Source organism: Pagrus major, chromosome 14, assembly GCF_040436345.1.
Source record: "Pagrus major chromosome 14, Pma_NU_1.0".
NCBI classification, from domain to species: Eukaryota; Metazoa; Chordata; class Actinopteri; order Spariformes; family Sparidae; genus Pagrus; species Pagrus major.
In genome coordinates, this window is record NC_133228.1 from 13,808,083 (window position 1) to 13,832,560 (window position 24,478).

The following is a 24,478-nucleotide window of genomic DNA, read 5'->3' on the forward strand; positions in this document are numbered from 1 at the left end:
TGCTAATGGAGCAGCCGATGAGTCACACGATGAGTTTGTTAAAGTGACAACACTGAGGTGTAGCAGTGATTTGCGCCAGCTGGAGTCTGATTTTGTTACGTGATGCGACATGTCTCATTAAAAAAAGAAAAAAAAAGATCAAGGGATCAAGAGAAACTTTTTGTGGTCATGTGTTTGTGTATGTTTACATGTAAAGGCTTGCAAGTGTGTGGAGGGGGAAGTGAAGGGGGAAGTGGAGGGGGAAGTTGATTGGAAAGACGCGGGGGGTACTCGGGAAATGGTATTGCTTCCTCTCAGCAGGTGTGTGCATGTGTGAACGAGAGCGCAAGAGCGTTCTTCCCTAAAAATAAAACGATACCGTGTCCCTCGAGACCATATGGTACAGATAATGAGCCCGTCCTGGACCACTCTTGCATGCGCTTTCCCCAATGGGCTGCGAGAACGGTTCTCATTTTCATTTAATGAAGTGAAGTTAATGTTGGGGAAACTAAAAAAGTGGGGGAAATGTTGTATCCTTTACCCTTAACCTTGTCTTTAAAGGAACGCGCAGGTGAATTATGAACTATAATGCTGCAGCTGTTTTTTCTGGTGTACACCTGTTACTTTGTGTGAGCACAGTCACCTTATGTTTGAGTGCAATTACCTTCTGGGTTTGAACTGACATTGCACTACAAAGAATAAATGTTGACCAACTTGCAGAGAAAATAAAGCTCCCATAGCATGCTAATTTTTAGGTTCATACTTTCATTTAGTTTGTCTGAACGCCCCATTTCAGTGCCTGTCTCTTTAAGGCCCGCCCTGCTGAAGAGCCTAGTCTTCTATGATTGGTCAGCTCTCACATGCCTGAGTAGGCACCGCCCACCATTGTTTCCATATGAACACAGCTGGTGTCTTTGCAACCACGACTGTTCTGGGGGTGTAGCTGAGGGCGATGACTGTATAGTTGTGACATCACAGCCTCACAGAAGTCCTGACGGCTCGTTTAAAGGCACAGTTTAGGATACGGGCTGTGTGCAGTTGTCTGTGGCTTGAGCGTTTTGATACTTTCACAAACCGAAACCTGCTTCATAATCAAAAAAGGCATAGAAATATCCCTTTCTTCAACATTGGACCTTCAAGTGTGCTTACATTAATAAGTAGGACTCTTTTATTACAAGTTGTTTTCTGAGTGCTCGCGCCCACAAACAGCTTCCTTCGTGACTTGATTAAAACCACTTCACAGCCACAAATTGAACACATAACAACTTAGCTGATTAAAGATCTAATTTTTTCTTTCTGATCTTCACTGGCAATGGCTTGTTTTGTTTTTTTTTAACCAAACTCAGCTGATGTGCTCCTACAATTACTCTCCATTTGCTTACAGTCACTTTTCTGCCATTTCAATTCAGCCACCTCCTACATCAACAGCACAGCTACTATTTGAACTAGTCACTTTCTATTTGTCTCTGTTAACCTGTTGGTGGGCCCGCATGAACGGCCATTTAGCGATGCTCGGGAGCACAAGAAATAGATGAGTGTAATGTCTCACACCATCTGCTGCACTGTTGCTTCAACCCTGAAACAATTGTTGAAATGTCAGAATACATTTGTGCTTTTTGCTGTGCCGCAAAAGGCATGGGGACCGCTGTGGCAACAAGCTGTTTGATTCTCAAAATTAGAATCACTTTAATCAGCGGTACAATAAACATTTGGGGGGGTTTCATCTTGTCAGCACTGCATTTTTAGAACCAAGGGGGGAAAAGCAGCTACTAGCAAGGGGGGGATCACATTTCAGAGGGACTGTGTACACAAAAGATACGTATATGTATACAGGAGGTAAACATGAATAATGATCAGCTTTGCGTCCAATGGATTCCTTTGCCTGTAAATGTTTCATTTGAATAATGCATCACATATGGTTTACAAACAACAGTGGGAGAATTAATACTCAAAACAGTGCAACTGAATTTTTGAATCAATGAGTATAGAAATTCACACAAAAACATAGCAGGATATTGATTTCTAGCCAATGACCATGGATTTTGTCTGGAATGATGGCTGCATCGAGCAGATTTTAGCTCATGCTAACGCTAAAGCGGTGAGAGTCGGTTGTAAACTTTGTCTGGCTTTTTAAACAAGACATATTATGCAAATGTTTTGTTTCATAATCTTATTTTGGGTTACTACTAGAATAGGTTTACATACTTACGATCTGCTTTAGCCTCTGTATCTTTAAGGCCCCCCTTCCTGAATACCCAGTCTCCTATGATTGGTCAGCTCACACACGCCTGAGCCAGCACGGCTAACAACAACAGAGCAGCTGTGCTAAATCAATTAACGAGCCACTAGGCATAAATTATGTGAATGTATGACATGGTGACTTTGTGTGATGTCACAATGTCACAGAATTAAAGGCGGGACTACTGACAAGTTGTTTTAGGAGCAGTGTCTTCTGTGGGAGAGAGGAGCTTCTGTTGGTGGACCTTTTTAACTTTCAAGCTCTTTTACAAGCACCTGTATAAAATGCTCTAAAAAATATTCCTCCATTAAGTTAAATGTGTCAAAATAAGCTCACATTAAGCAAGAATCTTAAATATGAACGTGATGAGCCATAAACTTGATATAAACTAGTCTAAACCATTTCCCCAAACCAAATAAAGACCAAGACAAAGCTGCTATCATTGCAATCAACATGTTCCAGACAGGCCTGAGCAGTTGTATCTATAACCCTAATAAATAAAATAGGTTAATGGGGCTGTGGACAGACACTACAACAAGCCAACTACCAGGCATTTGAATAATTTATTAGACGGGTATAGAAAGAGAGCAGACATATAGGGAGCAAGCCCACATAAGCAAATACACTTCGGTAACAAGCCCCGAAAAATGAAACCCACAAGTATCAATGTTTGCAAGCACTTTACAGAAAAGCATGACCAAAGTTACTTGTAATAACTAAACTTGGCAACGGTGAGCCTGCTGCAGCCAGATACAGTGGCGATTCTTAAGATTGGACACTTGCTGCCCAGGGGAGTGAAACCCCACAATTGGAAGTGAGTCATTGTGATCCTTACCTAAAGTACATCACCCCTTATAGGTCCATGGACGTAACCTTTCACACCATAAGCCCACTTAAACCACAGTACATGTACCGGACATAGACTCTAAGTCCTGAGTGTGTCATTATATCAGTAGTCTGTTCTGGAACACACAACAAAATGTAATGACACTGCATCCTGCCCTCTAACCCACAGTACAGGAACCCCCTCCAGGGATTTCTCCTTTACACAAACCTCTCACATCCAACAATGGCTCTTTCATCCGCAGGTACACAGGCAGCACACAGAGCAGAAGCTCCGTCTCTTACGAAGATGAAACTCTGTATTGTGAGCTGCTAAATTGAGCAGTTAATAATCTCCTACTTAACACAAGAACACAAATTTCAAATGCAGGTCACATCCCTGAATCTGCCACACAAGCTCATATCCATCAGTGATTCATTCAAATTTCTATTAAATTAAGATCAAGGAATTGCCTCATCAGCAAAAGAAAATCCCTCCAAGCTCTTAGAACTACGATCTGCCCAACTTGCACTAAAGCCAACTCAACAGCTTAGCTGTGTAGTCAGAGTTAATTTAATAATGTGAAGTTTCTATTGAAACAGGTATTGATTAAACTCCACGATAATTTGTGAGACCATATTTCACTGTATTGTTGTATAATGTAATCCAGTCAAATTCATGTGTGTACGTTACTGCCTAGTTTGAATGTGTTTTGTACATTAATGTGGTGGGTAGTACTGGAAATCTATACTCAAGTAAGGTACAGTTAGTCCCATAAAAACTGACAAGTAAAATTGAAAATTACCATTTAAGAGGTTAAAGTAACATAGAAACAAAACTCAATTCATTACTCAAAGTACAGGTTAATTTCCATAATAATATATATATTTAATCTAAAGCAATTATTAAATGCTAATGCTAATGTTGAAGTTGACATTACAACCTAACAGATCACCAGCTACAGGATAAGTTAATATCATTATCATAACATCAAAGATTTCTGTTACACATAAAGGAAAAAATCAAATAGCGATGTTATTTAGCTAACGGCATTTTCACCTACAGTATGTGCAGCTTACTTCAATGTGCTTGCAAAGGTTAGATGAGTGGAGTTTTTAAAAGATCTCAGTGTTTTTCGAGAGGCGAAGCAAGTACTTCGTCAAGTTATTGTTGTTTTTTGTAGATTTTGGTATTAAGTGTGGCCAGATGTGGCTCAAAATTGTTGCTAGCGGCTTCCTCTTCTACGTTTTGCTCTGCCATCGCCGCATCGTGGTCAAAAGACAGGTGGTGCTTCCTTTTCTTCCAGGCAGCTGGCAACTTGACATGTAGCAGACTAGTTTTAACAACAGTATAAATGGTAACTCTAATCAACTATAATGGTACGTGTCCACAGGATCCTTCATATCCCATTCATTGAGTACTACTGATATGCATAAAGTTGAAATCTCGCTACTTAATGCAAATCAGGGGCATCCAGCAAGTCGCAACGCCCTTGGAACCTAAAAAAAACATTAAAAATGAACCGTTGTCAAGTTACTGGCTCCAAAATATATTTGACCAAAGTCTTTATAACACTATTAATGTGCATATTAAAAAAACAACTGATGGATTATTGAGAAACTTTTGTAGGGCATCTACATCTGATCTCATTTTTTTAATAAAGCACTACAAACAATCTCCCTCTCCTGTTTATCCAAAAGAAAGAGGTTCTGTACCGTCACATCTTTATTTACTTTATTTTGTATTTGTCAGGCAGTCACGATGCGTCTGTCAATATTGATATGAATCATACAAATCTGGCAACAATTCGTGTCTGTGCAATCTGTCACTTCTTGTGATGAAAGACCTGATGGTGCACTTACAATCTCAGCACAGGTGTTGATGGATTTCAACGATAACACACACACACACACACACACGCACCTTCCGATGCGGATACATAATGTGATATGCAAAACATGACCGATTTGAAGTGGTCGCCTGCTGAGCGTGGATGGGTCTCTTGTGAGGGGTCAACGAGTTGATACAGAGAAATAAATCAACATACGCACACCGCAGTGACTGAGGAGCGCTGAGGAGTCCCGGCTCCCACGCGATCCAAAAAAATCCCCCACACACACTCTTGGCAGTCACGACTTGCGTACTTGAGCCATGTGTGGGCAAGCATTCATTTTGTCTGCCCCAGGGAAATCTGTCATCCTTGTGTTGTCTCAAAAAGAATGTCCTCGCACCGAACACTTAACCAAAACTTATTTCATAACCAGAACATGCACGCTCGAATGGTTTTTAAAAAGTTTCAAGCCTCTAATTTGCTGCTAAGTTGTTTTTCATTAAACAGACTTAGAATGCTTTCCGTGCAGGTCTGCTGGCATATTGCATGATGTATGAGGCTCATTTACAAGTGTAACAATGGGAGTATATGCCTAATGGGTTTGATGCGAGGGAATACCTGCTTGAAACTCAGACTCGCTCTGACTCCTAATTCTCCAACACTGGCAGGTGTGTACAGTGTATTTTTCTCAGTGTGCGTCGCTGCCTATATTTATGAATTTACAAAGAAAGAGACTGAGATCTATGTAAGTTTATCTCGACGTGTGTGTCTGGAGGAATTAGCACATTCGCCTCCGTGTCGCAGCAGGATGCAAGAATGCACACAGGAACACCGAGCATGGATGCTGGCAGGTGTCAAGCGCCAGTTGTTGACACACGCACCCAAACACACACCCTATCATGCACAAAACTCACAGTGTAACACTGTTTGGATAGCACTTTTGTGTAGCGGCAGGGAGAGACAAAACAGAGAGGAGAAGCTGCAGGTGTCTGGCTGGAATCAAGTCGTCTGGTGCCTTCCTCCCACATTATGTGTGTCTGTCACTGCACATGAGATTTAAGTTGGTGGAGTGGTGCAGAGGAATATATTTAAATAACAAACACAACCAGAGGAAAATAAAAAGTCAGGGAGAGCTTACAGGTAGGGCTGGGCAGTATATTGATATCATATCGTTAGCGTGATAAATGGCTAAGTATCGTCTTGGATTTTTGTTATATCATGATATGGCTTGAGTATTGTCTCATCCTGGTTTTAAAGGTTGCATTACAGTAAACTGATCTAATTTTCTAAATTTACCAGAACGTTCTACTTGCTGTATTGGACGGGACCTCAAGCAATTTGTAATAATGTCCATAATTTGTAAAGATTCCACCTCAAGTTACCTACCATATTTCGGCAAACACAGAGGTCATATGGTGATATTACTGTGTGTTCATGTGGTGTTGGAATAATCAGGAAAACATATTTTTCCAATTAGGTAAATTCGCATGAACGGCCCTTCAAGTCCGAACAACAACTCGTACAGTCAGAGAAAATGATGGTTCACAATTTGCAGAGTTGACGTCATATGATGATAATGATAATGATAATATGTTAAACTGCAGTCAATAGCTGTGCTGCAGGCTGGTAATACTAGTCTGGTGCAAACACCTGTAGCTCTTTCTATCTTTATATAATTATATCTACATGACTGCTCAAAAATCTAATCGTGTTATTTTTGTGAACCATACAATATTGTCACAATATCGATATCAAGGTGTTTGTCATAAATATTGTGATATTTGATGTTGACGCCCAGTCCTAGCATTTATTATTTGCTTTTGAGGAGAATCCAAAAGAACAAGGTATAAACTGTGTATCGCATTATAGCCTAAAAATATTGTGATATTACTTCAAGGCCATATCACCCAGTCCTACTTACAGGTACTCTAGGCCTGATACGTTTATTCGAGAGGTGCTGGGGGAGAAAAGTGAGAGCTGAAGAGATAAAGGACAGTGAAAGACACTCGAAAGAAGTGAGTGATAGCATCAGGAATGACTCAGAGGCTATAAAAGTTATTATTTATATATTTGTTCAATCTATAAAATCAGCCATGCAGTAGATTGTTTGGGTGCACGAGAAGAGGTGAATTATCAAATCAGTCTTTAATCATAATGGCTGGTTCCCTCTCTCCCATCACAGGAGTTGGCTAAAAATTATAATTTGATTTATAAATAAGTATAATTGACAGCAACTAGGCCGGTGACTACCCCATACTGATTCAATCGGCGGGAGTAATAATAGAAACCAGATAACGTAACCGTCAAAAATAATAAGAGTATTAATCCACATGCTTTTGTTGTTTTGTTCCACTATTAATGTCAGTTTGCTGGACTAAAACCTTCTACATGTCATAAGGCTTTGCAGAAAGTTAGGCATCTTACTTATACAACTTTAGCTCGTGAATGTTTCTGCCTGTAATTGTCAGTTTTTGGCCGTCTTTTCAGAAGAGTCATTAAAATAGGTTTGGAAAGCTTTGGTTTGTCGCCACGTCTTTTCCTGTCAAAAAATGAAAACAGGAAGCACTCAGAGGCTGCTTTACCTGTCAAAATGTCCATGCCGAATAGTGTTTTTTATGAGATAATTAAAGATGGGGGAAAGATAAAAGTCTGCTGCTCGTGTCTTTCAGTATTTGTTGTGTATCATTACCAGATTTGTATTCAGGACAGTCAAAGGTGAGGACAGATGGCTGTTTGTGTTGGTTCCAGACCAATAGATGTGTGTGTTTGTGTGAGAGAGACAGTGATAATATATTGACAGAGATATATTAAAGGCCGTAGCATGAGGTCCCTGGCCTCAAGCCCCCTGGCCACCCTCACCTTGCTGATATTGGCAGCGGTTGTGTGTATGTGTTAAAGTGTGTGTGTGTCTAAGCCTCAAAAGCCCAGACATCATTTCACCAAAATTGGCACCGTGTGTGCGTGTGCATTTATGTGTGTAACCATGCCGATACTGGCACCACCACCACCATCTGTCCTCCAGCCAAGCCTCTGACCTTTACCGAGCAGCAGGTGCAGATTCATTGCCGCAATTGTAAATCTTTCGACCTAAGTGCAGCCTTTAATAAGGTTCCTCTTGAAATTTAAATTGACTGAGGCGGTGGGTTGGTGTTACGTGCTGCTACTGTGGCAGAGCTGCCTGTGTCACCATGGTTAATTCATTGTCACCCTGAGCATGTAATACCTGCAAGGGTATGAAGGGTTCAAATTTAGGTTCCAGCCTGTATTTTTCATGTTGGTGTTCCCATTTGGTAACACTGTGAACAGAATGTCTGACTTGGTAATGTAAGGGGGGGCTGACGAATGTCATTTTTGGGCTTCGAAGCCTCAGTGAGAATCACCTGCAAATTTGAGGCTTGGACAAGGGGGGCCATCAAACCTGCAGTCATTATTGAAACCTGCTACTTAATATTGTGCAGCCAAAACAGCTCTGGGGTGTGGGGCCTCCATGGATTAAGGACTTTCACCCAGGAGAATTTACTAATCTAGTTCAATTACGTCACATGCGTAACATAACTTAAGTGTAGTGCATAACGTTGGTACATTTGTAACTGAATTTACATGGGTAACTGTACATTTTGTTGCCCACAGCTAACCAAACTGCGACTGTATGACAAAGGTTTGCTACGTCCGTTGCTGGTACGCTGCAACAGTCCTGTTGTTTTGAGAATGGCGACAGTCACAGGCAATTTACCGATTTCCTCGTTTAGGTGTTCGGAGCTCTTTTCAAATACTGATTTGGACATTAATTATCATGGCAACGGTGGAAGTATCTGAGCATTCGGGTCAGCCCTAAATGTATGTGTCATCAACTACCTGAACTAGCTTGACAGCATCTTTGGACACCAGGCAGAATTTCAGAGCTCAGTTATCCAGCACATGTCTACAGCTTAATAGTAATATTATTCAACAGTGAAATTAACTGTATAAATGACCAAATATTTTGACAACCAACTGCCAGCATTGTGAGTGTTTGTTGACAATAAACAGAGTTTAGATGTGTAGCTTCGAGGGGTCAGGCAGATCTGTCATCAATCAATACCTTCAATCTAGTGACTCGTTATCCGGGCATTTGTCTTGTCTTAGCTCGTTTGCATCAAGTCATGCTATTCTTGGTTTAATTAGCTCACCCTTATGCCTCCTGATGACAGACACCACAGTTTTAACCAGATTCTGGTTTCACATTCAGGCCTAATTAAACTAATTATTGGTTTCTAGACTCTATCCTAGTCTGTAATTACCTGCAATTTCAAAATACTACAGGCGGAATGAGTATTTGACAATGTCAAACAACTCATCTGGTTTAATTTGATTATTTATGGATCTAAAAAACACACCAATCCATGGTTCAATAAGTTCAACGCTTCTTTTCAACATGGAAGTAGGAAATTATCTTACAAAGTCTGGGGTCTTTTTTGGACTCTATAGATACAATGTTGCTCTGCAAAGAGTGAAAATAAAACATGTAAGTCTGCTGACATTTTTCATCTTTCCTTCATCTCATCTATTTCCTGAGGTATTCATGTGTGATGTTTGTGCTCGGTGCTCTGTTATGGCCTTGAAATAATCCTTTGTGCACGGAGAATAAATCATTTTTCCTGTGCTGCCCGCTGTTTGTTTAGAGCCTTGAAAATAACCCCAAACATATTTATATATTGATACGTATTGAGTCGTTTTTAATGCCGTTGCTCAAGGAAAGGCAATGTCTAGTTGATGGTCGATCTGCTACTTTGGACCTTACCAAGATGATATCGACTATTTTGGATAGATGCCATGAAATTTTGAATGATCCCCAGAGAATAAAGTCTATATTGACTGCGTCGATTCCCTGACATTTCCTCTAGTGCATGAGCTCTCCAAATAAGATTTTCTTTTTGTGTGTGTGTGTGTGTGAAATGTCTCTAAAACTTCTGGATAGATTGCCATTACATTTGGTACATAAATTCATGGTGGCAAGATTGTGCATGGTGTTATAATGCAGTCAAAATCATAGTTAGCTGATGTTTGCATTTAGCTCAAAGCACTGCTCTGCCTCGCCTCACAGAGCTGCTAGACTCTTAATCCTGTATTGACACCTCTGCCTCCTCAACCCATAAAGCTGAGTCGATCAAATACTGTTCATGTTTGCCTTTTTAATGTGAGTACAAGGGTCCCAGTTACAGGCAGATGCTGCTAAGCTAACAGTAGGCTAATATTAACGGTGCTGCAAACTGCTAGTTATTGATGCTGCAGGCTGAATGATGCATGTAAAGCCGATAGCATTCTGAAAACAGAGTGGGCAGTGTGGGTGGTGAGGAATTACTACCACCAGATGAACACCTTCTGAATAGGGCTGCAGAATTACTCCAGGGAATTAATTGCTCTCTGGGTCATTAATTAAGCTCCTTACATGCACGCACTCACAGAAAACCTAAATGTCTATAGAAAGCTAATAGAACCACAGACTGAATTCTTCTCATCTATTGAAGGTTTACGTTTTTGTGAGCGTGACACGTGTGCAATTCATATTTCTGCTCGATGGCGCAGCCAAGATTGCACACGGCAGTCTAATTCTGGTGATTTATACAAGTACGGAGGAGAGGTGTGGACATGAAGGGGTTAAGTGGAGCCTCAGTATGCAAAAAAGACCTGTGTCTGCCTGTCTTGTTCTGTCGTTTTATCTTAGTTTCTTCTTTGTAATTCCTCTCCTCTTTCTTCGCTCTTGCCTATATCAATCTCATCTTTGTCACTTCTGTTCTGCTCATTTGCATTCTGCATGATAGTCTCTTTCCCATTCCCTTTGTTTTTCATCTTCTATCAGTGTCATCTCCCTCTCTTTTCTCAACCTCTTGGCTTTTTAAACACTCTTCTCACTTCGCTGTTCGACTCAGATCTTCTTTTCCTGTTGTGCCTTTCTCGAGGAATCTGCATTTCCTCGCCTCCTGTCTCCATTTGCTGTTTCCCATCAATTATCTCAGCTTGCTTCATCTGTCTCCTTTCTGTTTCTCTCTTTCACCTTTTCATTTCTTTGTTTCTCTCCACTCCCTCCTCTTAATGCATCTGCTAAACATTCCCTCTCATCTTTCCCTTTTCTCACGTCTCCTCTTCATTCTCGTTTCTCCTATTAAATGTTTCTATGTCATATCTTCCCTCTCCCTGCCTCTAGCTCCTTGCCCCCCTCTTATGCAGACTTCTCTGTTGTTCTTCGTCTCTCTCGGCCTCTTTTTTCTGTCTTTGTGCTCTCGTGAAGTGTCTTCCTGTTACCTACTTTCCCTCAGTGTCTTTCTTTCATCTTGTCAACCTGTTTTCATTTGCCTGTCAGCAAACAAATTACAGGCAACTATTCTATTCTGAATTGATATGGGGAAAACTGGGACAATAAAGGGAATATCAATGTTGTTTAGCAGCGATTAAAGAGGCATCTCTGCTGCAGAGAGAGTAACAATGAAGTTCGATAGAATGGGGTGATACTTTTATTCTTCCCTCTGTGCTTCCCTATCTCTCTGGCTTTCAAACTGGCCTTTTTGTGTGATTCTCTGGGTTTGCTTTGGATCGATATAACATTCGTAGCCTGTCAATATTAATGTTTTTAAAAGTAATTCTCACATTTTCAAATACTCTTTAAACCTCACTCGCTTGCTGGTGGGTTAGTCATAAAAGAGTCCTGCTGTGCTGCTAAACATCATTCAAACCCACAGAACTTTATTTTAAATTGTCACCGGGAATCCGAAAGTTTTCATAGACAACAAAAATGAATTTTGGGAAAATTTGTATGAAATAAAATAACATAGTCTGTCACATGATTTTGCGTAAAAAAAGATGTTTTCCAATGTTAAAATACAGCACTTGAAGGAAAAGGGGGAAAAATGACCAATAATGAGTTTTATGTATGAAAATTGGACTAAATAAACAGGAAGACGTAACTGTTGCTGCTTCTTACTGGATAAGAAGTATTTATATTGTAACTAGAATGAGAATCAGTAGAGTGTATATATCTGCCTAGGCCCAGCAATCCCCTTCAATTCAATCAAGCCTAATCCAGCTAGCGTTAGCAACCATAGGTAACGTTTGCCAGCCAACATTAACATCTTTGGGTCTGCATCAAATTGTACTCACGCATAGATACCAGCCGCCTAAATATGTCTGATTTTTTCAATAAAATCCATGCCTTATTCCTGAGAAATTCATGAAAATGTTGAAAAATGCCTTATCTCAGAGTGTTAAAGTCCTGGATCTGTCCCTTATTTACCCCCAAAATGAATGGGGTCTATTCTGGGCCAGCACCATTCCTCCAAGTTTCATTGAAATCCGTTCAGTAGTTTTTTGTGTAATCCTGCTGACAAACAAACCAACCAACCAACCTGGAGGAAATTTGTGTTAGTTGCATCTGGCAAAAATGGGAATAATGGGATATAAGAAGGACGATAGGATAGACGCAGGGGCAAAGGGCCAAACAGCGAGAAGAAAAAGAGACAGATGGACCCAGACAGAGACAGCAGGGTTAGACAGGGCGAGAGACACCCTACTCTCAGCCCCAACAGTCTCCGTCCTGCTAAATTAACTTGGTGAGGTCCCACTGTGCCAGTCCTCTCCTCATTAGACACAGACCACGGCTGGCTGTTAGAGGGCCGAGTCAAATTTTCGAGCGAGTAAACAACTCTCTAGGCTGGCTCAAAATCAGGGCTCCACACGGGCCAGATCAATTTACAGTATGTGCTCCTTCCATCCTCCTCTCTTTCTCCATGCTCTGGTTTCTCAGTTAGAAAAATGTTCATGATCAACCTGGAAAAAATGTGGGTTGTTACTGTGACTGAAAACTACCATAAATTTAAATATATTAACATTTTTCTGGTCTAGTTCTCTAAGGTTAAACTTAAATGAATTTAATGCTCATTCAGCGTGTGTGTGAACATCTAAACATGCTTGTGTTTAATTAATTTAATCACCATCATTGATTGTGATCAGCCACTGTAAATCTTACTTTTACTGTGAATGTGTGTGTGCGCAAGTGCTACAACATATCCAATCCACTGTCTGACACTGATCTGTGTGTGTGTGTATGTGTGTAATGCAGTGGGGGTTAATTAGCTTCAGACCACTGCCATCTATCAACCTAATGCACAGACTGTGGCCCCCGACAGCTCCATTACCGCCAGACACACACACACACACACACACACACACACACACACACACACACACACACACACACACACACAGTCATGATGTGTGCATGTTGTTCCCGCCAACTATTAGATATCAATACATACAGATGCATAACATTTATTCACATAGCTACAGCACATAATGAGTCTCCTAGATGAGGCTAAGGATAGGATTAGCTTCATGTTGGTGAGGCTCTGTTGTTCAAGGGCCAGTGTAGGTCAAAGATGCACTTCTCTGTGGTCTCTACATAACAAGAGGAATACTAGAGTATCTTAGAGATCTGGAAGCCTTTATTCCACCTCAAATATCTTTGATTTCCTTTGGACTTTTCAAGTGGCATTTCAAAAGGTCACTTCTAGCCATTCAAAGGTTTCTTTAGCTTGAAAGCAGGGCACAGGTTGCAGACTATATACTGTTACACTCCTTACCCTGCTCCTTTGGAGTTGGGCTGCAATTTACGATCATTTAGTCTGTTTTGCCTCCTGGCAAACTATACAGAACTATCCGTCGTTATACTGCCAGACTACGGAGTAGCTTCTTCACAGTTTCCCAAACTGACATCTTTTGCTTCTTTCGTCCAACTAACAGTCCAAAACCCAAAGCCTCTCCAGGGGCTTTCACATCCAGTCCAGTTCGTTTGATTAGTGTACTGAGGCATGGTTCATTCCCAGGTCTGGTTTAAAAGGTGGTCTTGAGTATGGTCCTGCTAATTTGTTTATATGGGTTATTACATTTATGTCAGTAGGTATAGTGTGTTGCTGCTGTTAATATTTTTATGGTTAATGTGGCGAATGATAGCAAAATGCCCTATGTTTTGCAAGGCTTTTGAACGCCTCAGGTTTCTCTTATTTGGGTTCTCATTTGTTTGGGCAGGTGTCAATCATTTTCTCTGTTATTGGGGATTAACCTGTCGGATTGTTAGAGGGGCGGGACTTAAGCGAGGGAGATGAGAGAAAGCTGCGGAGTGAAGCGGAAAGACCTTTAGTCCGAGCAAACTGTCAAATAACTTTATGAAAAAGTATTATTTACCGTTATCAACCGGGAGGTTATGCTTGTAGAGTGTTTGCTTATTTTGTTAAGAGTATAACCGAGCGTGTTTTATAAGAGAGGGCTCATTACTGGCGCAAACTGAAGACCACGATGGGACTCATGCTAGCGGTTAGCATCGCCAGCTGCTAATCAGGAGGCGGCGGACTTTGGACATTGGACGTTGCCACGTGCTGCTGCAGGACGGAGGAGTCGGGACAGGACCGAGCCTCGGGACAGGACCGAGCCTCGGGACAGGTTTCTGGTCACGTTGCTGCCTCTGGGAAGAGGTTTTGGATGAAGTTGCTGTATCGCTTTTCCGTGGTTCGGGTGTGGGTATCCTGACCTGCGGTTTCAATGTGGATTTCTATATGAGCTCCGACATGCACGCCATCACTGGTACTGACTGAAACACTACAAAAAAATATTAGTATTTCTAAAAAATAGTATTTCTATTTTGAAGGTTTCTAATGTGTGTGTATTTCTTGGTTATGAGGTGATTCAAAACAAAGGAAAAATATATGAGCCACAAGTATTGGCATTAAAACTGTTATGTTATGATATTGAATAAGAGCTATAGTTACGGTTAAAGTAAACTACATGAGAAAATTAATGCTTGATAACAGTATAGTTGCAATCAATAAACTAACCAGGCCTCTCTGCAATTTAACCAGAGTCATTGTCAAGGTGTGTTAATTATTTTAAAACATCCCAAATTATAAATTATAGTAGCTCTCACCATTTCGCTCCCATGCAGTCTGATACTTTAAAGGGGTATTCATGAAAATCCTGAAACAGAGTTGAGTGAGAGGGCTACATGTGTATATTGGCGGATCGCAAACCAATGAGTGTACTCGGGTATAGAAGGACATTACTGGAGTGGGTATTGGGTGATCACAAAATCTTACATTTAAGAAGCTGAAACCACCAACTATTTGACAGTGTTGCTTGAAAAATAACTGATACTGTTGATTTTCATAATAGTTGACGATTTATTTTCTTTTGATTGATCGACTAGTTGTTGCAGCTCTCCTCCGACACATTTCCAGTGCTCTTCAGCATCATTTGTTTGATATTGTTCCCATGTTTTGGACGTGTCCTTCTTGCTTCCTCTGTAAAAATAGATGAAACTCCAAAAAGGGATTTTCCTCCATTGGCCTCGGCCAGAAAGACTAGCACAAAGAAGCCACTGTCCCTGATCATTAGGTCTCTTAAGGTCCAAATCCGGCTGTTAGTTATCTGTTCAGCTCCCCAGTGGGACTCAGCCTGATCTATAGTGAGGGATGAAACTGTTCCCCACTATCGCCAAATCCATTAAGGAATAGAGTGGGAAGACATGACTGTCTATAGTTGCTAGGAGTTTGAGGATATTGCTCTAAATTGGTTTCACTTCCCCGGTGAGTTCAAAAACATTGGCGACAAACATGATTGTCTATTAAAAGCACAATTTAAGAAAAGTTTGAGTCTTCCATCACTCAGAAAAATGAGACTTCATCAGCTAACTGGTGTGCATTGATTGTTGTCATGGAGGGAAAACATATTAGTCTGTGCTTTCTCGATAGTCTTTGCTTGGAGGGGGAATTCAGTTCAATTAAGAATTAATCTCTGTTTTTCTATAGCCAAGGGAAGTCTGTTCTATGTTTTCATCGTGATCAATTTTCTATGTAAGCAAAAGAATAACGATTTAATATGTTAGCGGGATCGGCCAAATTGGCGTTCAGTGGCAGTCTTGAGACATGAAATAGATGGGCTTGTGTTTCTTGTTTGCCCGAGAAGAGTTTGGGCTTCTCAGGAGGTTTAGTGGAGAGGTAAAGGGACTAAGTGCTGGTTCAGATGCCTTTTGACTCTGCTAAGAATAGTTCAAGAGGGTGAACACTGCAGTGCTGTCAGCCTTTTGGTTTTCATGCATTGTAATCCAGAGAACTTTGGCAACAGAGGATCAAAGACTCAACATGTCCTCATTATTGAACAGCACTGAAAGCAGAAAGGCTCCGAAATGCTGTGTTTGTGTTTTATAACAGTTTAGTTGGTTTAATTTCACAAATAAATGCATCTACAATAAAGATCTCTTAACATTTGGTACAGATGCAAAATGCTTAACCGAACACTTTCCACTCCCCCAAATTTCGGGACTTCTGTGTTTGAGGACCATAAACACCGGCTGTAGCATGTCCGCACACTAACATTTACTAATTGACAATAAACGCAAAGGACAGCTGAGGCTAATAGGAATGCAAAAACTTTGTAGGTATATGGTCATAAATCTAAATAATGAACAAATTGATACTGTAACCTGATGATGGCGCTTAATTAAAAAAATATTGTTTGGGTCCAAATGTTTTTTTGTTTGTTTGTGTCTGTGTAAGAATTCTGACTGTTGGTTCTCCTCACTGACATTGCCATCCCTAGAGCAACGATGCTAGCATGGTTTTCAGAAAGGTCTGAATGAGTATTGAATAAGATGGCTGTAGTGCAACATGCAAATTGACTAACAAGTATCTGAAACAATACCTCACCTCATTGATAAGTGAAAAAGTGTTTCCAGTGCTAATTGATGGTGCACATTTAACAGCACACACTTTCCCTTTTTAAACACACTTCCATCCCCCCCCCCACACACACATTTATAAGAGCAAATGGAATTAGGGGGATTGGAGGTATAATCTTCTTCCCTGGTGATGTGGGGGAACCAAGCTGTTAATTTCCCGCCTCTAACTAACACTCAAAAACTGCTTGCTTTGAGAAAAAGGCTGAAGATGGTTTTAACTCGCAGCACATGAATGATTTGTAACTCTCAAAAGTCACATGTCATAAGATGTGCTCGGTCGTCGCAGGTTCCTATGTGTGTGGTTGTGTGAGTAGATAACTATCTGGAGGAATCTTCATTTTTAGAAAGCACAGGTGTGGGTGTGGAAGACAGTATTGGGTCTGTGCCTGCAGCCGACAATATTGGATGTCTATGAATCTTTATGCTCTCTCCCTCTCTGTTTTTGTTTCTCTCTGCCTTTCCTCCTCTTACTCAGTAATGACTCGGAGAAATATGACAAGAGGATGACTGTGTGCTGTGCACAAGTGTGTGTTTGTGTCTGCGTACGTCTCAGCTTCCCAGCTGTAGAGCGAAATAACAAAAGATCAAAGTACCAGGTTTGGTCCAGGTCACAGGGTTACTTTCTCATTGCTGTTGTAAACAGACAAATATCTCATATTCCCGCAGCTATGCTTTCATTTCTCTTTGAAATGGATATTCTCTTATTTAAATGCACATAGAGAGTAAAAGGACAAGTGAAACAGAGGAGCCACACACACAAATACACATTAATGCACCTATATACAGTGCAGATCCGAAAAACAGTTGTTTTACCGATAGTTTCCCTCTGCTGGCCCTTGCTTTGATTTTTTCCTTGCTTTTCATTTGTTCATCTCCATCCTCTATGAATTATACATACGCATCCTGAAGTTTATGAAAGTTTCCAATTGTCTTCCCCCGGCAGCAAGGACCAATAACAGCGCTCAGTGTCCCAAATGTGAACTCCCACCAAGTTCACTGCAAGTAACGAAGTGTTATTAAACAGAGAAAACAGAAAAACAAAAAGAACAAAACAGTTTTGATCCAAAATTAGATATCCAACCACTAAAAAAAGAAACGAGACTCCGTGGACTCAGTGGTGTGCATTGATCGCTGTCGTGGAAGAAAAACATATTAGCTGTTTGATCTTTCAATACTCGGTGCTGGAGGAGGTGAACGAATACTGCTCGGGTTAAGAATTCATTTTTCGTTATTGCTGCGGTCCAAGAAAGTCAAATACATATTTGCTTTTTGGTAAACAAGCTCCTTCAGGGCTGTTTTCCTCTTGCTTGCTGCAGTGCTTCAGCATCACCGAAGAAGAAGATCCTGCAAAGATCCCTGACCTTTAAAAATGGCAAAGACAGGTGTAGGTGCGGTGTGGCAGGGACTTTTCAGACTCAAAGGGAGTAAAGACAGTGAGTGATGGGCTTTAGAAACATTCCAGTCACACACACACACGCACACACTGTCCATCTTAAATCCCTTCTTGCAGTACCAACGGGATTTGCTGTGTTCAGCAATTGTAGACATTTATAATTGTGTGTGTGTGTGTGGGGGCATGTGGTTGTGTCTCAGAGACAGACCGCTGACACACCTTATGTTTTGGTTTAGATTGGTAGGTACGTCATAGTACCAATGAATGCCAATGAGACGTCTGTCCAACAACTGTGTGTGTGTGTGTGTGTGTGTGTTGGCAAGTACAGGGTCTTCCCTTGCTGTCCCCCTCTGTCTGGGGAAGAATCAATCTGCCTGTCAGCCATCTAACACCTCCCGCCTGTTACGCTACCTATCATGAGCAATACCTCTGTGTGTGTTTGTGTGTGTCCTGTCATTCTGTCAACCTCTGTCTCTCCGTCCTCCCTCCTGCCTGTTGTGCTTTTTGTCTGTCTGTCCTCCCTTCTAGCCCCAGCTGTCTCTTTTGCGTCTGTCTTTCAGCGTCAAATCGTCTTCACTGTGATGCCGACGCTAAAAAACAACATTCACTCCACATTCTGATTCCCAATCACTTGCCAATCATCTTTTGCTTCTCCCCCACCTTACCTGTTCAATCCCAAATCTCTTGTTTGCCTCATCCCTGGGACAACGGTTAGTCTGCAGCGCTGCAGCTGAATTTAACATTCGTGATGACAACTTCTCTGCTCACATCGCAGAGAATTATTAATCACTGCGATCCCGCAGGGAGTGTGAAGCGTTTATAAATCTTTTCTACATATACATCCCATAAAAATATGCACGAAGGCGTAAAATAGATGAGAATTATCTCTGCCTAACTCACTTTTTTATTTAGAGAAAGGATTATTTCTTTGCTAGTGGGCAAAGAAATTGATTGGGATGATAAATATGACATGAAATGAACCATAACTTTAAAAAAACACACAGTCCTCCTACAGTGCTTAATTTGTAAATCAGGAGGTCCTGGAAGACGGAGAGAGAGTTGCTCGGGTGGGACGGGGGAGAGAAAATGTCATGGGACGCCTCCAAAATCCACAGTGCCTGGAGTACATCGGACCCTAACCCTAATGCCTAGGCGCTAGCTATTAAAACAAAACAAAACTAAGACTGTCTTCACAAATAAAACATTACTTTATACCCTTTCATAATAATCACTTAAAATCAGCAGGGGGGTGCAGAGAAACAGCTTATTACAGTTCGCAGTGCTGGTTAGTATGATAGACAATGACATGCAGAAAGGTGCCAGTCCTAACCCTTACTCTAACCCTGACCCTGTCCCGGTGGGATCTGCCACAAATTATGCCTTTTCCTCTTACCTTTACACATTTTAATTTCTAGACTTTACACTCCACTTTACAACTTAACGGTTTACACTTTACACCATTTTGCCTCACCACCATGTCAATCATTTAATCAACAAGCTGCATTTAAGCACGGATCCTCCACTCTTTTTCATCCATTTTACAATGTCTAACCCTTTCCTCTCTTCCCTTCTCTTGTCCAGATCCCCCAGATCAGCTACGCCTCCACGGCGCCAGAACTGAGCGACAACACCCGCTACGACTTCTTCTCCCGCGTGGTGCCGCCGGACTCCTACCAGGCCCAGGCCATGATGGACATTGTCACGGCTATGGAGTGGAACTACGTGTCCACGCTAGCCTCAGAGGGCAACTACGGAGAGAGCGGCGTGGAGGCCTTCGTCCAGATCTCCAGGGAAACTGGTAGGAGCTCTGTTCTCTTCCATTTTGACTTTAGCTCATCGCTGCAGTCAGATTGTTGTGATTTATGGATGTCACCTGGTTTGCCATTGAAGTGTAGACAAGTGGTTGTCAAGATGGGGCTCCTGGGAAATCGTCAATAAAATGAGGACTACTTACTTGCAAAGATTGATATCTGTAACTTTAGTTTGCACTTTTACCTCTGTGTGAAGTTTACAAGTCTTGCCTTCTGCTGTGAGTCATACTTTCACAGCACGTTCGGTGGTCTGTCACTCCAGCGTAGGTTATGATTTGAATGGATTTAGAGAGAGCTGAGCCAAAGACTACACTGTTGTTTAAATCTCTCAGGGAAACCCGAGAGAAAATTCACTCTTCGGGTAAATTGCAGGCTTTGGATTGCCGACTGTGGCGAGACAGAGAGTAATCGAAGCAAGCATTTGATGGACAAGTGCAGCTGTCTTCTTATCTTTCCTTTTGGCTGTACGTGTATGTAGTTTTTAACAATGGCTCTTGTATGAGCATGGAGTCGCTGTCAAAAAAAGTTTGCTGTCGTGCGTAACGTTCCAGGGAATTAGCTGGATATGCTCCGTCAAATCTAATTAAACAAAGAATCAGTAGATAGCACTTGTAAGTATATCTTGGAGATGTACAGGAGGGTGACGAATTAGACACAAGATTAAGTGTCTTAATAAGGTGTTGGGCCTCAGTGCACTAGGATTCTACAGGTCTCTGCAACTTAATTCCATAAAATATTACCTCATTTGGAGTTTGATGATGACGATGGAGAACGATGGATTACTTACTGATGAGGCGATGTTCATGGGTCTGTAAGAAGATGGATACGTGACATCGAAAGACTTTGAAGGGTTGTATCTTTCTAAAACCAAAAACACAAGAACACAATTTTGAATTTCTTTGCCCTCTAAAGCCCCCCCACTCAGGACCAACATCTACTGTTGCCCCTTTTCCATCAACAAGGAACAGCTCCAGTAGCACACATACTGTACATCTTGCAGACGTTGGCAGGAGTTACGTTGGAAAGACATAGTATGGGGAGCGTTTGCTAATTGGGAAGACGTTGGCAAGACTTCCAAAGAAACGTATTTATTGGGCCAACGTCTGCGAGACATGTGTGCTATATGGGAGGTTCGATTCTGGTTTGTGCACCTAATGTTGAACTGGTCAGCGCATTTCAACTAGATATAAATGTTTTTGGAACCTGAAAAGCTGGTCTCCCAAAAATAGCAGGTTTTCCTATATCTGAAGTGTGAACCAAAGTTGGCGTGTCATGTTCTACAGGTCATTGTACATTGTGCAAAGCCCTCTATTGATGACACATCCTTGATAACAATGGTTCTGCTCAAAACCTGTGGAAAATGTGGGCTGATTTGCTAGATAGCACCAAGGTTCTAAGAATCTTCAATGGTACAGGTTCAAGAACCAGAGCTAATTGGTGGAAAAGAAGCTTGTATGGAAGCCAAGATGCTACTATGTATCCTCAACACATTTTTTTCCCGTAATTGCAAAATTGACACAAATAAGTATGTTTGTCTATCCACATTAGTCCTAGCCCTGATGATACCTAGCATGAATTAGGGGCACGACTTCCTTGAAGATCTAGGTTGGCGACTTAGTTGAGCGAATACTACAACCGCTATTATTATTGCTTAACCCACTTAGCTATCCACTTTAAAGTATTATGATACTTTGTTTCTTACGCTAGTTAGCTAGTGATGTGATACTTCCACCCATATCGCCCATAAATGTTCCCCTGTAACCTCCCATTAGTGAACTCCCCTAGAAACCTGTGGATAGAAAACATCCAGCAGGGTTTTTGTTAGAATGAAAAAAAGAGTTTTATTTATAGTACTGTACCATTTTACGAGGATGTAATTACCAAGCACTCGCACATCAACTGTTGTGAATGCAATTTATTTTCCCTGGGCCATCTTTACCATCAGTCATTTAGCACTATGATCACTATGAAATGCCAACCATTAAACCATTCAGTGGCCCCTGCTGTACTCAGTGGAAGCATTTGCATTGATGTTTTTCCACTAATGTACTCATTACTTGATTGTTCTGTAATTTCTCACCTATCACACACGTGTCAATAGTAAAATACGTAAAAGAGTAAATTTCACAATCTCACTCCTTCATTAGGTCCTGGTAAATTACACTAGAGTAAATGAGCATCACAGAGATGCAGAGGGGGAGGGGAACACAGAGATGGATCACTCGTCTGCTTTGATGTGAGACTTAAAAGCACGGTCCCTGTGGTCCTCAGAGCATCGAGTTTGGGTGAGCGCTGCCTCAAATCAGTTTGTGAAATCCTCCAAGTGATGTTGACAGATCAAAACGCTGTCGGTTTCCCTGTTTACGCCTCAAATGTTTATAGAAAACACGTCACGTTGGATGTTGACAAATATTTACAGACTGACAGGACTAAGGACACGTAAAGAATCCATTTGAGAGAGTATCAGTTGAGATGTTTCTATTATCCCTTGACTCGGGTCTTTCCCTCTGCTGCTTTTTCTGCATTGTTTGCGCGCTGCTTAGGAGATGACAGCTCTGTGTACGTCTATCCGTCCATCTCTGTCTCTGTACGTGTTTGGAGCCGGCTCGCTCAGGGCCGCAGGCTGTGGCAGTCAGCACATAGATGTTTACTGTGGTGTCAGATCGGTGTGTGTGCCACTGTAAAGGGTAAAGCAGTCCTCAGCAATGTGTGTATTTGTGTTCTGGGAGTCAGCACATCGTGCACACCCTTGCCCTCTACGTGTGTGTGTTTGAGAGGGCTACATGCTGTGACAGCAGTCAGTCAGTCAGTTTACTCTGCGGCTCTGCAGATGTGAACAGAACCAAGAAGATGAAGGGATTGCGAGCAGGAAAAAAAAAAAAAACGAGGGTGAAGAAGAGGGAGAGTTCAAAGTGTGTGTGTGAGAGAGAGAGAGAGAGAGAGAGAGAGAGAGAGAGAGAGAGCTATAGTTGTGAATCAAGCTGAGGAGCAGAATATACGAGGAAAGACACAATAGGACAAGGAAGTGAAAACAGCGATGGAATAATGATAGGGGTTCTGATATAGATGCAGAGCACTCCCTGCCACTGCGAACACACACACACATAGATGCTGTGTATATATAGATGCTTCCTCACCCTCACTCACACACACACACACACAGACATTTATAAAGTGACACAGGTGGACGTCTTTAGAGACACACACACACACACAGAGCCACAGGGAATTTCTGGGTGATTATTTTGTGATTGCAGTGTAATGATTGCAGCTTACAAGGCACTCTGCATACTGATACCAAACATCCATATTAATTGGTGCGTAATCGTTCACCGATGATTCTTGACAATGTGTGCGTGTGTGCGTGCATGCATACATATTAATCAGCAAAAAGTTTCAGAGTAGGTGCTCAAGTCTTGTTAGCATAAGTCAGAGGTTAGAGACTGTCTGTGCTGCTACGGTGCGAAAGTAGTTTATTTCTGCCCAGTCACGCCTCTTTGTACTCCTCTTTTGTCTTTTCTTATTTAACACATTGAGAAAGTTAAATATTTACTTCTTCAATACACATTTGAAATGGAATATGTCCTACTTTTGTTTGCTGCTCTACAGCTGCTGTGTTCCTCCGCTCCCAGGAGGAGTTATGTAGAACTGTAACTCTGAACAACTAATTTTTCAGCCCGGTCTGCAAGGCAGTCAGCAAAATGCTTTTGTTTCAGAGGGACTGCTTCCAGGAAAACTTGAAATAACTTTAGATTGAAGGTTGGAGCAAGAATGGGTGCAATGCAAATGCTTTAAACCATTTGCAACCAATACGTGCAAAAGAGTGGTTTTAGATGGAAAATTAGTTTTTGATGGGGATAATTAGAAATGAAAATGACTAAAGGCCTGTGAATTTTGGTTCCTGTTAAAGTTAAATGTTGGATAAGCTGCTAACAAACACCCCCGTAAGCAGGGCTTTGGTGATATGCAGGCGAAAACATGTCAGACATCTGTTAAAACAGGGTATAGAGCCATGTCAGGACTGGCAATGCAGCTTGGTCCACCACTGTGGACCCTACTGAAATTTATTGATTTTATTGGATGGATAGCCATGAAACATTTCATGGTCCCCAGAGGATGAAGCCCATTGATTCTCTGACTTTCTCTCTAGCACCGTGACCAGTTTCTCAACAATATGTCAATGATGATATGGTCCCAAGAGAATTAATCCTAATGACTCAATCATCATGAGACATTCAAGTTTGCCTTGTGATGAATTTTAAGGTTGTTAAAATTGTAATTCCTCTTGTACTTTTGTTTATGACCAAATACTGGAAAAAACTAATGACATTTCCATCAGGCTGTACTGTATTTTTTGTTTAGCGTTAATTAGCAAATGTTAGCATGATATCATGCTAAACTTAGATATATCTGGTAAACATCATATATACTGAACCTCAGCATGATATCATTGTCATTTTGAGCCTGTTAACATGCTAACACAGCCTCACAAAGCTAGCCTGGTTAGCTTGACTCTTAGTCCTTTTAACACATCAATATGACATATGATTGTTGTTTCAATGGGATTTTTCATGACAATGTTTCAACATGTACATGTACTGTATGTAGGAGGATCTCCTGAACATATATCTTGGTAAAAGTTGT

The 24,478-nt window shown here is 41.3% G+C and overlaps 1 protein-coding gene across 2 annotated transcripts in view; it reads left to right on the plus strand.

Moving 5' to 3' along the window:
• Positions 1 to 14,131: 14,131 nt before the first annotated feature.
• The window catches only part of grm8a (glutamate receptor, metabotropic 8a), a 159,137-nt gene continuing 148,790 nt past the window's right edge, over positions 14,132 to 24,478 (plus strand). For both annotated transcript variants that reach the window (XM_073480535.1, XM_073480534.1), the window contains exons 1-2: positions 14,132 to 14,481; positions 19,605 to 19,821. In XM_073480535.1, coding sequence (XP_073336636.1) covers positions 19,710 to 19,821 — 112 coding nt within the window. In that variant the 5' untranslated portion in view covers positions 14,132 to 14,481; positions 19,605 to 19,709. The remainder of the gene's footprint in view (positions 14,482 to 19,604; positions 19,822 to 24,478) is intronic.